At 56.3% G+C, this 17,842-nt stretch overlaps 1 protein-coding gene across 2 annotated transcripts; it reads right to left on the bottom strand.

Annotated features, from left to right (window-relative positions):
- Window positions 1–82: 82 nt before the first annotated feature.
- Window positions 83–15,331, bottom strand: FAM98A (family with sequence similarity 98 member A). 2 transcript variants are annotated; one of them, XM_056125280.1, is made up of 8 exons: window positions 15,267–15,331; window positions 11,838–11,986; window positions 9,678–9,812; window positions 6,750–6,934; window positions 5,432–5,512; window positions 4,252–4,368; window positions 1,868–2,035; window positions 83–1,783 (listed from the first exon to the last, which is right to left on the bottom strand). In XM_056125280.1, the coding sequence occupies exons 3-8, from the start codon at window positions 9,757–9,759 to the stop codon at window positions 1,154–1,156; spliced, it is 1,263 nt and encodes a 420-aa protein (XP_055981255.1). In that variant the 5' UTR covers window positions 9,760–9,812; window positions 11,838–11,986; window positions 15,267–15,331; the 3' UTR covers window positions 83–1,153. The 2 variants fall into 2 exon arrangements, with proteins under 2 accessions (XP_055981255.1, XP_055981245.1); XM_056125270.1 differs by lacking the exon at window positions 15,267–15,331 and adding an exon at window positions 14,029–14,149.
- Between the last annotated feature and the right edge of the window lie 2,511 nt (window positions 15,332–17,842).

Below are 17,842 nucleotides of genomic sequence, written 5' to 3'. Positions count from 1 at the left end.
ACGCGAGCCGGAGTTCCTCAGCGAAAAACAAGCGTGGGAAGGGTTCCCTCCTAAACGCGGGCTGCAATGAAACTCGGAGGGAAGCAAGAACAAACATAGACTTTATTGCTCACCTTCCACACAGAGCATACCTCCAGCCACTTCCTTTCACAGCTCGACAATGTGCGTGTACAGGAAAACCCAGCCAGGAGCGTCCTGCGGGCTTTGTGAAGGAGACCGTGAACCACCAGCGCAGCCCGGCTCCCGTTTTCTGCAGCAGTAAGAAGGGCCGCCCGCACCGAGCACACCCGGGTCCCGGTTCTGTGACCTTGTAGTGCATCTCTTCCACGGCAACGAAAAAGGTCTCCCGCCCGAAGCAACCACCGTGTATCCGCGGGGCCAGTGGCGTGAACTCGTGCAGAAAACAAATCGCAGTTTGCCGCTTCTTCTCGCGTGCTTCAAGTAAAACGAAGGGCCGGGAGAGGAACTTGTTTCGAGTCCGGTCAGTCGGAGTCGCTACACTTAACTAAACGCCTACGTGTTCTAGAGGTTCACCACCGAAGTGGGCCTGTAAGGTCTTGAGGGGTGTTGGCTGCGAGTTCGGGGGCTTCAGAGTTGCACGCGGGGTACAGTTTTCCGTCCCAAGGATAAGGCTACTGGATGTGCTAGCTGCAGACGAGCTCATTTAATAGGAACAGACCGAACAGTCCTGTGACCGAGCAAGAGTGGCGGCGTGACCTCTCGGAGCACGAAGAGTCCCCGGGGGCGGGGAAAACGGGTCTTAGAACACCCGAAGGAGAACACACAGAAAACAACTGACTGCAAGAAGGGCTCCCTAGTGGTCGACCTGGAAAAAAAGTCTGGGTGATTCCGCATTCAGATCTGCGCACTGACAACACGGAAACGTCAAGTCACTTCCCGCCCCCGACCCCCCACATCAGGGACGGGTGTCGACTGTGAGGTCAGTCTAGGGGTGGGTTCAAGGCCATCACCTGTGTCAAAAACTTCCTGGAGGAGAGGGGCCCGCGCTCCGCACCGCAGCAGGCGAGCCCGTGGGAGACCCGCGGGCCTGGCGCCCGGGGTCTCCCGCCCACCAAAGCCGCCGCCCAGTTCCAAACCCTGATCCTAAGTTTCTATTAGGTGAGCTCGAGCGGGCCGGGGTCCGGCCGCCGCCTCAGCTCGTGTAGTGTCTGCCCTGGCCGAAGCCGGAGTGGTTGTACTGGTGGCCGCCCTGCTGGAAGTGCTGCTCGAACTGGCCCCCTTGGTGGTAGCTCTGGCCGCCCCGGGCGCCCCAGCCCCCGCCCGGGCCCCCGCGCCCGCCGCGCCCCCCACGCCCGCCGCGGCCCCCGCGCCCGCCCCGCTCGCCGTGGTGGCCGCCCTCCTGGTATCTGCCCTCCTGCTGGTAGCCGCCCTGGTAGCCGCCGCCCGGGTAGGCCGCGGGCGGGAAGCCGCCGCCGCCCTGGTAGCCGCCGTGGCCGCCTTGGTAGCCGCCGTGGTAGCCGCCGGGCGGGAAGGCCGCGTCCCGGGGGCCGCCGTCCTGGTAGCCGCCGCCGCCGTCCGTCCAGCCGCCCGGGGGCTTGCCCCCGCCGCGCCCGGCCCCGCGGCCTCCGTGGTCGTAGCCGCCGCGTCCGCCGCGCCCGCCGCCGCCGTGCGACGAGTGCTCGTAGCCGCCTCTGCCGCCGCCGCGGCCGCCCGCCGGCGGCTGGGGCCCGTCCTGCCGCTTCTGCCAGGGCGGCATCTCGGGGGGCGGCGGCTCGATCTCGTTGGGCCGGCCCCCGCGGTCGGGCACCCTGCCCATCAGCACCTGCGGGACACAGGGACACGTGAGCGCGGGGAGCCGGGCCGGGGACGCCCGGCGGGGCGGGGCGGGGCGGGGGCGCGCGGTCACCTTGTTGATGGCGCAGGCCGTCTTCTCCCGGAGGGACCCGCTGCTCGTCCGGAGGATCTTGGACAGGTCCTGGCGGGCCGCCAGCAGGTGCGCGACCGAAACGGCGCTCTTGGGCGACAGGACGGAGCGCTTGGGCTGGTACACCTTGGCCAGCTTCTCCGTCTGGCTCTGTGGGGAGACCAAAGAGATGTCAGGGACGATGCCGAAACAAGCAGTGGACAAGTCAGAGATTTCCAGTGTCCCAGCGGGCTTCCAGGCTCCAGAAAGGGGGGGGGAGGTTCCACACTCCTCACTGCTCCTGCCCGGTGCAGCCCTGCCCCTGTCTGTTTTCCAGATGAAGTGGGCAGAGGCGGCGGGCAAGGAGGGAGACGGGGCCGAGGGGCTTCCCTAGCACCCAGGACGTGAAAGGCGTGCTGAAAAACGGATTCCTGGCAATGGCTCTCAGATCAAGCACATTCCTCTTTTTACACGTTTACAACATTTCAATTTCCCCTCATTTGCTCACTAGAGATGAACTTGGTACAAATTATAGTTAGCACGACGCATCATTTGCAAAGCAGTGTCCTCAATTATTATTTTCCTCTCCTATTTCTACTAGTAACTAAAAGGGTCTGCTTTTGACCACTCTGTAGATGTCCAATTATGACTCAAGTGTCCAGAATCAAGAGATACGATCACTGGGAAATCAGGAATACGGGGCAAGTCCTTTAAGTGCCTTTGAAATACATTCTACAAAAGGGAGGTGAGGGTCGGGGTGACACACAGAAAGCAGGGCCTTGCTTGTGCGGGCTAACCAGGGTTCGATCCCCTGCACGTGACACGGTCCCTGAGCCCACCAGGAGTGACTGAGCCAGTCTGAAGCACTGCTGGGTGTGCCCCAAACAAAGGATAAAGAGGGTGCTCACACACGAGAGTGTAAATCTGACACATAAAGACACAAGCAATGGGGTTAACAGCAATTGCCTTAGCTACTAAATTTCGGAAGAGGTACTCGAATATTGGTGGTGAAAATTTAGGCTAAATCGCGGTGGTGGTGGGAGCCAGAATGTCCGAACAGGTCGACCATGATGACACACAGCCAGCGATTACACATGTAAAGGAAGGCAGCCTTCACGAGGGAAACGGACCCTGGGCTTAGGACGGCAGTGCCACCAGGGCCTTCGTCTCCACTCTGCCTTCCTGGGGTCTGGTCCACGAGACTCCCCACTGCTGGGTGAGGCCCCAGGCCCAAGCCCTGGGCCAGGATAGCGCAAGGGTTCAGGCAATGTCTGGCAGAGCCGGCCAAGCACTGGCTCGGGCAGCGCGTGGCCTGCAATCTCCAAGTGACCCCGAGACTGTGCGCACTATGTCCTGGGACCTTGCACTGAACGGCAGGCCCAGTTGTCCAGGAATCACTGGGGGAGTCCTGGGGCCTCCTGAGCACTGCTGGGGAGCCCCTCACAAACAAAAACAAAGTTTAAAATCCCTCAAAACACACCAAATATGCCAAGAGCAGAAGACATTTAGAGGTTGTCCCACCACGGGTTCCCAAGTATGTTTTCTTACAGCTACAACTTGTGCTCATTTATTAAATCACACACCTCTGATGAAATGGCTTCATATTTCAAAAGCAATGTAAAATTTTACAATCTAAACTAAGCATAAATGTCATTATGCAAAATTAAAGTTTTTCTTTGTGCAGATCAGAGCACTTGCAGTGATTAAAATGAAATCCTTAAGTATGATAGCACAGCGAGAACTTCACTAAGACAAAAGAGCAGTTAAGCAATCTGCGTAGTCTCTCCGTATCATCAACAATATAAAGTTATTTACCTAGCACGTTCTCCCATAGTTATAAAGAATTAAAGTACCGCGGAGAACAAGAGGGCACTTTACAAAATATCAAAAGTGAGGAGAGGAAAAGGGAAGCTGAGAGGCTGTACCCGGGTTTCAGCCGAAAGCCCAGCTGTGTCAAGACACGACCTGGACCATTTTATTTCGGCAGAAAGGAAACGTCAGTCTCACCAGGTGTTCTAATTCTCTACTATAGATTATGCTATTTGGTCTTCGTAATTCTAGCATTTCTAACTTTAATTAGCACATTAGAATTTTACATGGATAGCAAACGAATAATCACATTATGTGACCTTCAGACACTCTCTCCAGTTCTCTCATGAAATAAGGACTTCTAGTAGGCTGAGACACTCTGTTGCGAGATCTCAAGGTGTGAAAAACCAATGTTTTCCTTTTCTGCCGAAGAGCGGAAAGCACGGTTCCTCCGCAACTCAGTCAAGAGAAATTCCTCCGAGCCTCCTGGTACGTCTCTGCCTCCCCCGGTATCTAAGCGAGGAATGTTTAAGGACCGGGTCGGTAGACGCTTGGCTCTGCCATCGCCGGCCGCGTACCTTAGCTCTGTCCGACCAGCCAAAGGACTGGACGGTGACATCCAAACGCTTTATCAGCAGCTTCCTCCGAACTTCATACTCGTTGGCTATGGCTTGGTTAATCGCTTCTATCTTTTCCTGAAACCAAGTTGGAAAGACCAGTGAGAACTGAAAGTCAGTCCCAAGGAAAGAAAGGGCACGTTCCACCCACTTACTACGAAGCAAATCACCTAGCGTTAAGTGTCCGAGGACATTAAGTTAAGGAAATGACAGGCAAAATCTACTGTCTCAACACCTACCTGAGGCTCTCGAACCCCCCATAAACACGGCGCTTGTTTCTATGTATCACTGCTCGCTTGCTTTTTCCACCCAAGAAGACCGTGCTCCCTCTCTTCCTCTCCCCTCCCATCTTAAACAGGTTTTGACCCATGAAAACCATCTTGCTTCACTGAAAATAAACACGGACCGGAGCGAGCGTACAGCAGGCCGAGTGTCTGCCTTGCACATGGCCAATCCGGGTTGATTCCCAGCACCCCCTCCGGTCCGGGGCCTGCCAGGAGCGATTCCCGAGCACAGAGCCTGGAGAAAGCCCCGAGCCCTGCTGGGTGTGGCCCCAAACCAAATAAATCAATAAATATTTTTTTTAAACCGTGACAGTCAGTCTGTAGAGAAGAAACGCCTTACTCCTTATTTTAGTTTTCCACGTGGCGCCACGCGAAGCCCAGACCAGAGCAGGTTCGGCTGGCCATCACACAGCAACACAATGAAGAGCACTTATCTTCATCTGCTGTGTGAGCTATTTGCAATGATAAGGAAAGTGCCCCTAATCACGATCAAATAAAAATCACTCCGCATGCGCCTTAGGACTTCTAAAATGCGTCTAATGATGTCTACCAAGAAAACAACGTATCAGAAGATCCAGGAGGCTGGAGCGACAGCACCGTGGACAGGGCTTTTGCCTGGCACTTGACGGAGCCAGACCTGAGGGTCCCCCGAGCACCACCAAGAGTGGCCCAAAAAATGGAGAAGAAATTCAAGGGACAAGTACAAACTCGGGGCCAGGGGGCAAAGCACGTGCCAAGCCCAGCCTGATGCCAGGTGCCACGGATGGTTCTCCGAGGACCCCGATGTGACTGGAGACTCTGGCCCCACCCCCGATGGGCAGAGACGCGTGTCCCACAGGCAGCTGACCACTACTCACCCAGTGGGCGGGGCCCATCGGCTTCTTCAGTAAAGGCTTTCCCACGTGATTAGGCGGCACTTTCGCTAACGTTTCCTTTAACTGGCACAAAAACAAAACTAAGTGAACACACAGACGTACAAAATGGACTCTCCCTCCCCAAGTCCCGTCCTCTCTGGCCGTGAAGGATTGCCGAGAGCAAGGGAGGAAGCAGTTCCGGCACGCACGAGAGCCACACGGTAGCACAGACACCTGCAGGCCCCGAGGCTCGGGCGGGGGCCCTGTGGGGCGGGATGCCAGCCCTGCGGCCACACGGGCCCAGGAGCGGCGGGCACTCCGCAGGGCTGCCGAGCAGATCCACACAGACTCTGGAAAAGCCGAAATGCGGGGCAGTCAAATTGGAGCGTCCCGGTGTCCTCTCGTGCGCTGAGACAACCACAGGCATTCCAGAGGATGGTGGGAAGGCAGGCAGACGGGAAAGCGCGGGCACAACACACACCGCTCCTGCTCTCGATCAGCCCTGTGCACGCCCGCTCCATCATACGGAACCGCCCCTCCAAGCACTGGGCATGGGTGGCACAAACATGATTCCGACTTACCTTTGCACGCTAGAGCATATCAGCAACTAACACATCTAGTTTGCCAACAGAAACATCTGAGGCTCACCGTGACTGGATTTAAACCAGAAATATTGGGAGCGCCAAGGAGGATCTCCTCCTGAGACCCCCGAGGCGCCCTCAGCAGAACTGGGGAGAGCCCCCTAACAAACGGAAACCACCAAAACTCGTCTCTAGTAAATTCTTCTATGGACAGGCAACGGAGGGGAGTGGTGGCAGCATTTACGGATGAAAGTCCTTAAATCTTGTAAGAAATTAAACACCAAGGGCCGGAGAGACAGTACAGAGGGCAGGGCGTTTGCCCCACATGTGACGATCCCAGGCTGCATCCCCGGCACAGAGAAGGTCCCCCGAGCACTGCCAGCAGCAACTCCTGAGTGCAATGCCAGGAGTCGTCCCTGAGCACTTCTGGGTGTGCCCCTTCCCCGCCCCCCATATTACAGATCAACTGCACCAAATTTCAGTACTTAAAATGATTCAAATCGTCGATCCTTAATGTGTTACTCCTGGCTTATTTCGACTTCAAAATGAAATTTATCTGTATTTGAAAAAGACGGTGATATGTTCTACACAATAAAACGTGAATTTCTCTGTGATGTACCAAAGACTTAAAACCCAACATGCACGCTAGGTCGAACTGAATGAACTCGCTTCATCACAGAGGAACAGAGAACTAGGCCTTTGACTCATGACCACCGCCTGGTAGGAACGAAAGGGCTTACTTTCTTTTCGATTCCGCTGAAGAACTGGAACATAGTTATGTTGGCGGGAGGCTTGGACATTCCGAGAGCGATGCAGATGCCTTTCAGCTCCTGGAAGACCTCGCTCCCGCCGCCTTCCTGAGCTTTCTTCGGCGGCGCATTCACACACAGCATCCTGGCAGCTTCCAGTTCCGAGATGAGGTACGCTGGGGGAACAGGAGAAGGCTTCCGTGAGATGCAGCGGCGAGGAACAGAGGGCCCGAGTCACAGCTCTGGGCTCCCTCCACGGGAGGTGCACTTTTAAGCTGCAAGAATGGACAGGAACAAGAAAGGAAAACCATTTCTGCCGCCAGTAATCCGGCACTTAAACGGGCTCTGTTATTTACTCAGTGAACGGCTAATGGCTTCTCTAGCAAGAAATACTTCCTTGAAAGCAAGCGAGGAAGGAAGATCACGCAGGAAAGCTGGGATTCTCACCCCCACCCCCACACAAGGGTGTGGTCTCTCCCTCTTGCCCTCTTGGGGCAGGTCACTGAGAACTGGCACGAAGCTCCACCTTTCGGCCGCTGAGCCGAGTTTACTTAGTAGGAACGGCACTAGCGCCTTGAATTCTTTTCCCAGGCTCTGTGAAATCCTAGTAGACTCTCAAAATTCCCTGCCCCCCTCCCAAAGGAAAAGAGGCGAACTTCCTAACGCATCGCTTCTCAGCCGATTTCTTCAGCCAGCACCATCCGCGCACGCAGACTTTTCAGCCAGGTAAGGCACGACCTCATCTACCACTACACTGTCCAAGGACACTGCAACTTTTAAAGAGACGATTGATCATCACTGAGTTGCAGGGTTTCAGGTTAGGTGACAGAGCACGATCCATCGGGGGAGTTTCGGAAAAGACGTTTCCCAGCCTCTTAAATCCCCTTCAGAAGTCGAAAGAAGGACTCTCTACGACCGCCACGTGTCATGCTGCAAGGAGAGGGGCCACAACTTCAGCTAACCGGGGTCAGAGCACTGGGCGCAGCCAAGTTCCTGGGCAGGGCTTTGTGAATGTGTCTGACACCGTCCAAACCGGCAGTCAAGCCCACCGTCATGGGAGAACCGATCAGCGCTTTTCTTCTGCAAATTGTCAGTCTGACAATGTCGTGGTCCTTCACAGTCTGAGGCTGCGTTTATGCTTGAACAGCAGAGGTGACTGTGACAGAGATCTCGAGCCCACGGAGCCAAGAGTATTGGCTGTCTGCCCCTAGAAGTTTGCCAACTCTCGTTCCAGAAAATGACACGTTAGGGGACTTAACGAGTGGGTTCTCGCAGTGGGACAAAACAGTTCCGAGAGCCGCAAAATTAGTTCAACAATACACTCAGCATCCCAAACCATTAACAGCCAAGTGCTGGAAGTGCTTGGGAAGGCGGGAGGTAGGCAACAAGCCCGGTTCTCGCTAGAGAGCGCCGACTGCGGAGTGACGAGGACACGGAGAGACCCCCTCCCTGCTCCCGCCCAGGAGGGGATCTGACACCCGCCCGAGGGAAGCCACGGAGGCCAGTGAAGAGCCCAGACGGTTCGGACACGCCCCCGTCTCCCAGTTCGGCGTCACAGCCGAGACGGTCAAAGACCGTTCCACGTCACGAGTCATTCTGATGGTGCTGGCTTATTTTTTTCCATCCCCTCAGAACACGAAGTACGAAGAGGTTCCATCAGACAGGTGAGAGTGCCGAGAGAAGCAGGCAAAGCCGTGGCAACGAGACGCCAACCGACACTGGGAAAGACGAGACACTTGTGCAGTGCGGGGGACTGGAAACATGGGAACTGCACAAAGGGCAGAAGGGAGAAGCCCGGAGGAAACTTCAGACAGGACACGGGGCGGGAGCAGGGCAGGAGGCAGCGAGGAGCGCAGGAAGAACACGCGACTTCTGATGCGGCCCTTTCGTAATTCTGCACAAGCTCGGGAAGCAAGGACACGTCTGAAATAAAGCTCGCGGGGGGGACAAGGTGCGGGGCCGGCATGTGCCCGGCCGGGTCCCGTCCCCGGTCTTCCGTTTGATCCCCTGAGCACCACCAGGAGTGATTCCTGAGTACAGAGCCAGGTGTGCCCCTCCACCCCCCCAAAAAAAGGAACCCTAATAAAAAATAAGTAAAATGGAGCTTGTCATTATGGCCACGAATATCCTATAAAACAGGAAAGACACGGGCCAAGAATATGACTCAGCACCAGAGCACCTGCACGACATGTGTGAGGCCCTGAGCTTGAGTCCCCCATGCCCGCCCCCTCTCAAATCAAGAAAGAGACTTGACTGTGTGAATTTGTAATCATTCCCCCCACCCCGCCCCAATATTGGCAGTAAAAAGGCCGCACCCTGAGCTAGGCAGCATGAGGCACTCAGGGTCATTTCTAAGCTCCCACTGCTGTAAGGTGACACGCTGCCAGTGCCCACGAGGAGCCGGGAAGGGTACGTGAGGCGACGGCGAAGGCTCAGAGCACGAGCCCCAGCCAGGACGCTCCACACCGAGGCCCGCGGCGGCGTCCCAGCAGCCAGCACCCGCCAAGGAAGCGAGGCAGGAGGTCCTGGAGCGAGCGACTGCCCAGCTGTCACGGCCACGGAGACACTTTGGAAAACGGAACTTCCAACACTGGGGCTGCGTCGGTCCCAGAAACCCTCGTCTAGGTGCAGAGAAAAACCTCTCGGGCCGGAGCAACAGGACAAACCCTCCGTGATCCTCACGCTACCCTCCCAGTCTGTTGAGACGTGCTTCTCCTCCCAAAGGCTCGGCCCGCGGCCCGACGGATGGCAGGACACGTCCCAGGCCGACTGCCGGTCTCTCGGCCGGAAACTCAAGTCTGCTCGAGACTAAGGGATCTTCTGCACCCAGCCCAGAGTGAAACGCGGCGGCAACGACGGGGCAGCAGCCTCGGGAGAGCGCCAAGCCAAGGACCCGCTGCTTGGGAGCCAGGCACTTACTGAGCAGGAGGAGGCAGTTCTTCTGGACGAGGAGGCGCTTGGTCACGTCCCCGGAGGTCAGGGCGACGTAGGGACAGTTCATCTCTCCCAGGAGCCCGCTCACCTCTAGCTGGAATCCTTCGGCCTCCCCGGGGCCTTGGGAGAACGAAACGCATCTCATTTAATGGGAACGGGGCTTTTACCCGGCACACTGCCCCCTCCCCTGCCCTGCGGCCTGCGGCGGCAGCTTCCACCTGGTTTTGGCCCACCAGCCTCACCAGCAGCACCTCCGCCACGGGGCCCCCAGGGGGTCCCCACCTCAGCAGCCCTGGCCCACGTCTGGCTGGGCGCCTCGGAGCAGCAGAGCACTTCGGGCCTGCGCGGGTCCCCGTCACACCGAGCCGCATGTGAGCAGTCCATCAGTGGGCTCCGTGGAGGGAGGGCAAGGACACGGGGGTAGAAACAGTCTGTCCCCCGTCTCAGGCCTCCTCCCCCACCAGCACGCCGGCCAGCAGACCCGAGTCCCCCGCGCTCATCTGGAAAGTGTCTCAACGTTGTCTGCACCCGGGGCGCCGTGAACCCCCCGTCCCTCAACTCTGCCGGGATGGTCCTCGCTTTTCCGGTTCTAGTTCTAGAAGGTTTCCCTTGGAGCAGAGACTCAGGAACCACTAGCATTTAGGGGAGGTTTGCAAAGATCACCGGCGCCGAGGGCCAGTGCAGAGGTGGGAGGGCCCAAGGGCTGAATCCCAGCTACTGCAAGGCCCCAGGCGAGGTGTTCAAGCGGCCTCTCTAGACACGTAAGAAGCAATAAAAATCTGCCTCTGAGCCCTGAAATTTAGAATAGTTAAAAACAACAACAACAACAAAGGGGGCTGGAGAGATAGCACGGCGGGTAGGGCATTTGCCTTGCACGTGACCAACCTGGGTTCGATTCCCAGCATCCCATATGGTCCCCTGAGCACTGCCAGGAGTGACTCCCGAGTGCAGAGCCAGGAGGAAGCCCTGAGCATTGACAGGAGTGACCCAAAAAGCAAAAACAAAACAAAACAAAAAACAAAAACCCACCAGGGATTGGGGGGGGTTGGCCCGGAGTGAGTCCAAGGCTGGGCCCCTCTCTCAGGACCCAGGGAACTGGCTCCAGGGCGCTCTCAAGACGGGGCCTGAGGCGGGAGACAGCACCAAGGGTCCGGCCCCCTAGGAGTGATCCCCCAGCACAGGGCCAGGGCTGAGGATCCAGCAACAAAGCCCGAGTCTGGCGAGGGGCCCGAGAGGCGGTGCCGCGGGGAAAGCGGCTGTGCAGCCCGCCCCAGCCCCGAATAGCGAGAACGGAATCCCGTGCAAGGGGAGACCGAGGGGTGCTGTCGAGCTTTCCGTCAGGGTGGGCGCGAGGTGGGCCCCTGCCTCCGTCTCCGAGTCTAGGCTCACCTGCCAGGCAGGGCAGATGGCAGAGTGTCAGGTTCCAGGCTTTTGTCTCTTGCGCGAAATCCACACACTAGTGCGGAAGGCCCGGGCAAAAGCCCACTCCCCCCCCTCCCCGCGCACCTGAGGGTGCCGGGTCTGGCCGTACCCAGGCCGAGAGACGAGTGGGCGGCACAGGCGCTTCCTCACCAAGCGGCCCCGTGCCCGGTGCGCCTTTGCGGCGCACAGCACAGGTGCTTCCGGGACCTGGCGGCCCCAGCAGAAAACCACCCCAACTTCTAGCTCTCGCCACCAGTTTCAGATGGGGCCTATGGGGCCTCATGTCCTTCCGAAGCGCGGGTCTTCACCACCACCACTAGCGTCTTTCAGCTGCTAGAGTTTTCATGGTTCGCAAGGCTACGGTCTCTGTCGTCCAACTTCAGAACCACCGGGTCTTTTTTTTTTTTTTTTTTGCTTTTTGGATCACACCCAGCGATGCCCAGGGGTTACTCCTGGCTCTGCACTCAGGAATCACTCCTGGCGGTGCTCAGGGGACCATATGGGATGCTGGGAATCGAACTCGGGTTGGCCGCGTGCAAGGCAAACGCCCTCCCCGCTGTGCTATCACTCCAGCCCCTCTTTTTTTTTTTTAACAATAATGGAGGAAAAGAAACATTTGACTCCTTTACCCTTCACGTGTACTTACAATGAACTCGAACCCGGCACTGTTCCCGAATGACGCCCCAATTTTTGTATTCTGCGCCAGACCGAAGAGTTACTTACTGTTAGTGGCGTGCACATTTTCCTCCAGTCTGCAAAGTCCTCTTAACTCCGACACCAGCCAGGCACAAAGTTTTGTGAACTCGGGGGAAGTGGCCCCGGCGGAGACTGCTTGGGACAGAGCCGCATCGTCCAACAAGGGCCCCTTGTAACTGCGAGCAAGAAACCGCACACACAGAAGATGAAATCACTCGGCCGCTCTGCAGACACAGCAGACCGACGCAGGGTCTTGGGCGATGGCGGCTTCATCAAGGAGCCAGGCCGAGCCCCACACTTGGAACTACGCTGAACCACGGGACAGGAAAAGGACGCGGAACGGCGACCGCATTTCAGCCTCCAGAAAGTTGACCTGTATGTCACTCGCACCCTAGCCTGTGTCGGCTTCTGCGCACTTACAGAAAGCTGGGCTAGGTTTATGTTCTGGTTTAACGGCACTGAGGACTAGAGCCAGATTCACAAGTGGTCGCCAAATCTACTGCTCTTTGCTCTTTCCAAAACAGATGGTTTTTTCCCCCAAAAAGTTTTCCAGAAAGCAGGTAGTTACATGTGAGTTTCTGTGACTTTATTCCAAAGCAAAATGAAATCATCTGATAATTTTCCCTTTTAATATTTCATCTCCCAATTGATCATTTCTTTTTTTTTTTTTTCTATATTTGACGGCAGTTAAGGCTGGTAACGTACACCAGGTTACGGAGAGAAAAGTCAAGACCGACCAGTGCTCGCCGATGTCAGCACAACTGAACCCTAATCCTCTGTGATTCACGTAATTAGGCAAATGATCGTCTGGACATTCGTTGAGGACAGCAGCAATCACACGCCATAATCTGGAATACGGCTCGAACGAGAGAACGTGTCATTCTCCCAAGTGATTTTAAGAGTCTTTAAAAACGTTTTATTGAAAGGAGCAGCCTACCATCACAGCAGCATTCCGGGTGGACACCGGCATAAAAAGCCGCGGCAAGGACCAGGTCAAACTCACCCCTCATGGCCCATTCCGTTCTCTCCACGTGAAAAGAAATTATGTGATTTCCCCAAAGGAAAAAAAAAAACCTTCTTTCTTTAGGAGATTATTTCAGCTTCCTTATGATTAAAAATGATACATGGGCTATGCTAAGTCGGTTCAGTGGTTGGGCACCCGGGCTCCTGACCCTGGGGCACCCAACCCTCCCGACCCCCGGGTGTCCAACCCTCCCGACCCCCGGGTGTCCAACCCTCCCGACCCCCGGGTGTCCAACCCTCCCGACCCCCGGGTGTCCACCCCTCCCGACCCCCAGGTGTCCAACCCTCCTGACCCCCGGGTGTCCAACCCTCCTGACCCCCGGGTGTCCAACCCTCCTGACCCCCGGGTGTCCAACTCTCCTGACCCCGGGTGTCCAACCCTCCTGACCCTGGGGCACCCAACCCTCCGGACTCCCGGGTGTCCAACCCTCCCGACCCCCGTGCAGGAGGGGCGCAGCGGGGAGGGCGTCCCAGGCATCCCATATGGTCCCCGGGGCACGGCCAGAAGCGATGACCGGGCAGAGCCCAGGAGGGACCCCTGGGCATCGCCGGGGGGACACCCCAGGGTCATACCCCACCTCTGCGGGTCCAGTGCGGCGGGACGGCGGGGCGGGCGCCGGCCTCGCACGCCGCCGACCCAGACCCAGGTTCGACCCCCGGGCACCGCCGGGTGTGGCCCCGGGTGTGGCCCACCCACCCCCACCCCCACCCCCGGTCCTCCCCAGATCTCCCCGCGACTCCCGGGCAGGCTCTGGCCCAGGTCCGCAGCACTGCCCGGCGCCCCCCTGCAGGCGAGGGCGCGGGGGTCGGTGGGGAAGGTCGGGACACAGGCGAGGGGCTCGGCCGTGCCGGGGCGCGTCCGGGGGTCCCCGCAGCTCGGGGCCGGGGGTCGCGGGGGGTCACGCGAGGCGGCGGCTGGGGGGGCTGCGGGAGGCCCTGGGGGTGCGCGGGGGGCCCCTGGGGGTTGGCGGGGGCGGGCGGGGGTCCTCGGGGGGCTGCGGGAGGCCGTGGGGGTCCCCGGGGGTGGGCGGGGGGCTGCGGGGGGCCCCGAGGGACCCGCGTGGGGCTGCGTGGAGGCCGTGGGGGGGCCCCGGCGGGGTCCCCGGGGCCCGAGGGGTCGCCTCGGGGCCGCCGCGCGGGGCCACGCGGGGCGGGGGGCGCGGGCGGGGGGCGTCGCGGGGCGCGGGGGCCTCACCCCAGGTCCTCCAGCGCCTCCAGCACGTCCGTCTCGGCGAGGCCGCACTCCATGCCGCGCCGTCCCCCGCGACGCGTCCGCGCGTGTCCCGGCCGCTCCCCGCGCACGCGCCGCCGACCCGGAACTCGCTCCCGGACGGCGGCGCCCGGCGCGCGCACCGCGCATGCTCCGCGCCTGCGCAGGCGCGCGGCCCCGCCCCCGGCCCCGCCCCCCGGCGCCGGCGCGTGCGCAGACCCGCCGCGGGAAGCCGCGCGCCCGGAGAAGGGCAAGGGAGCCCGGCTGCGTGGCAGCTGGCTGGGCGCGGGGCCGGACGGGGCGCGGGCCCGGGCCGGGGAGGACGCCCCTCCCCCTCCGCCGCCCCCTCCCCCTCCGCCTCCCCCTCTTTCCCCCCACCCCCACCCCCACCCCGTTAGCCGAAGGCCTCAGGGCCCGGTGGGGGAGGAGTGGGGAGGAGCCACTGCAGACTTGCTGGACAGCGGCGCTGCGTGGCCGGCCCGCCTGCACCGTCCCGCCGCCTGCAGTGTCCGTCCAGCTGGCAGGGAAAGCGCTCCGGGTGCCCCTCGCCCGCCCGAGGCCGGCCAGCCGGCCAGCCCGACCTCCTGCAGCTTCCTTTGCAGTGATCGGCCTTGGAGAGGAGGCCACGTTCCCTTGGTCCTGATGTCGTGGCTGTTGGCGCCGCCCCAGCCAGAACGCATCCCCTTGGCCGGGGCTGGCTGGCTGTCTAGTTATTTATCTATCTATTTAAATTGCTTGCCTCCTCCTTTGTTTTAATCTTATTTTTTGCTTTTTGGCACACACCCGGCGATGCCCAGGGGTTACTCCTGGCTCTGCACTCAGGGCCTGGGCTATTTATTTATTTAAATTGGTTGCCTCCTCCTTGATTTTAATTTAATTTTTTTTTTTGCTTTTTGGGTCACACCTGACATTGCACAGGGGTTACTTCTGGCTCATGCACTCAGGAATGACTCCTGGCGGTGCTCGGGGGACCACATGGGATGCTGGGGATTGAACCCGGGTTGGCCGCGTGCAAGGCAAACACCCTATCCGCTGTGCTATTGCTCCAGCCCCTGCTTGGGCTATTTAAACTCGTCTTAGATACTGTGAATCTCATTATTTCTTTCAGACACCTTGGTGTACAAGGCCGGCAATACCAGTTCTGTCAATACCATCAACACACTTTCCACCAATCGCCCCCTCCCCCCCAACAGCCCCCCCCTCCCCAATGAGAGCAATCTTACTTTAAAAGTGTAGGTGCGGAGAATGACTTCCCTTATTCAACGGTGTAGACCATATGCACATCCAATTTAGACTGCAGCTTTTCCCCTCTTCAGATTTTTAAAAATAAATTTTAAAAATTTAAAATTTCACAATCAGTAATGCCCTTGATTGTGACATTATTTGGTTAGGTGTGACTTGCAGTTCCGGATGGGTTGCAGTGTCATACCTGGGCAGTCATTGCTTGAGTCCGTGCTTAGAAATGACGGAGAAATGAGAACATAGGCAAATTGAAAATAGGTTTTCAAATTGACCACGCACTTAAAAGCTAGACTTAACCCTCAGTTGTGGTGGCACTTGTAGAATTTACAGATTGGTGCCAGTTGACTTTATTGTCTAGCTCCCACTTTCCTGTCTAATGGCAAAATGTTCCCTGTTCTCTGCAGTAGATGAAGAGTTTTATGTATGTTTTATATTTGTTGTATGTCTGCCACGTGCCTGACATGGCATCACTCCCTAGGTCCATCATACTTCATAAAACTATTTCTCCAATTGTACTGATGAGAACGAGCCATGGTCCAGGGGCTCCATGATCTGCTGAAGATTATGAGGCAAGAAAAAAAGAAAAAGATAAAGAAAAGCTGGAATTTGAAACAAGTATATCTGAATCCCCTCTCGGAGAGCCCGGCAAGCTACCGAGAGTTTCCCGCCCACACGGCAGAGCCTGGCAAGCTCCTGGTGGCGTGTTCGATATGCCAAAAACAATAACAGGTCTCATTCCCCTGACCCTGAAAGAGCCTCCAATAGGGCAGAGTTGGGAAAGACGAGTCAGGAGAAGATGTTAAAAATCTCAGGGCTGGGATGAATGGAGACGCTCCTGGAGCCCGCTCAAGTGAATCGACGAACAACGGGATGACAGTGATACAGTGATATCTGAATCCATAGTGATTTTTCATTTGACGAATCAGGCATACAGATTTACAAGTAGGCTATAAAAGGTAAGAAGAGGACTTGGGGATGGCTGGAAGGACTGGAGTACACTGCAATTTTTATGATGGAGTAAGCTCTTCTCTAAGTTGTTTGTTTGCTGTTGGGTCACACCCAGCGGTGCTGAGGGCTCAACTCCTGGCTCTGCACTCAGGGACCACACCTGAAGGACTCAGGGGACTCTGCGTGGTGCTGGGGATCGAACCCAGGAGGACTGCATGCAAAGAAAGCTTTCTGCCTTCTGTACTATTACTCCCGAATTTCTAAGGGAGAATCTGGATTCTCTTCCCGCTCAGCATTTTGAGGTTGCCTTCTCCAAAGCTCCGACCAGCTCTGCTTCCTTGTGTCACGTCTCCTTTGTCTTAAGATGTTCTCCAGCCTGTTCTTCGACTTCTTTCACTTAGGAATTTCCTTGCGATTACATTGGGCTAACCCAGATAGTCAAGGATAGATCCTTAACCACACCTGCAAATTACCTTTCCCACTGGAAATCTGGGGCGCCCATTATTCTGACATGCTCCCGCCTTTCCTGTAGAGTAGAAAATTTGATCTTAGACCATATCTTAAAGACTCACCTTCTCAGGTTTTATTGAAAAGAGTGAAAAAGATGTTTGTTTTTGTTTTTGTTTTCACTTGGGAAAAAATGCGTAGAGGAAAACTGAAAACTGATGTCAATTTTCAGAGAACTGTCTTCTTATGCCAAAGATGTATAATCATCTTTTGAATTCTAGAGTAGTTGAAAATTTGTGCAACTGAAATTCTTTCAGTCACTTCTAAGCATCCATATGAGGGTAATTTTTATAACTGCAGTAAAGCAACTATATACTTGAACATAAATTTTGTTGTCATTAAATGGTTTCTCACAGGTGACTGAACTGATGAGTTTATTTGATTTGTCAAATGAGAAGGAACATTTTCTAGTTTCAGTAAATTTGCTCCTGAACTCCCTTCCAGCCAGGAAAAAACAGGACCACAGAATGCAAGCTGCTTATGACATGGGTTGGTGTGTGCTCCTTAATAAATGCTCTTTGCCTTAGAGAGTGAAACAGTGCTTTCTTCTTTTCTAAATAGTAGCATGTGGAATTAATCACATAGGGTCTCAAATTTTCTTATATTACTAAAGAAGGCTTTATTCCAAACCACACTTCTGGCAATAGGAGTGTATTTGCTGAGCCCTGGCCCTGTTTAGGGAATGTTAATAAGTTTGAGAAGACTATCTTGCCTGTGTTTATATTGAGGAAGCTATAGACATAGGTATAGATGATTATAGACATATAGATTCAGAAATATTGATATTCTAGACTTGTCCAGAATAAGATCTCCAGGTTTGTTTTGTTGTCTCTCCAAATTCTTTTTTTTTCCCTTTATTTTATTTTATTTTTTTTACAGTTGTAGATTTACAATTTTTTGTGCTTTGGTTTCAATTATACAATGATCAGATACCCATCCCTCCACCAGTGCCCATTTTCCACCACCATGGATAATATCCCCCCACCCCCATCCCCCCATCCCCCCTGTCTCTGTGGCAGGGCAATCCCCTGTGTTCTCTCTCCTTTTGGGTGTTGTGGTCTGCAAAAGAGGCATTGAGTGGCAAACATGTTCAGTCCATAGT

Source organism: Sorex fumeus, unplaced genomic scaffold, assembly GCF_029834395.1.
Source record: "Sorex fumeus unplaced genomic scaffold, SorFum_2.1 ptg000006l, whole genome shotgun sequence".
NCBI lineage: Eukaryota > Metazoa > Chordata > Mammalia > Eulipotyphla > Soricidae > Sorex > Sorex fumeus.
The sequence above is the reverse complement of the archived record's forward strand: the minus strand, read 5'-3'. Positions and strand labels throughout refer to the sequence as shown.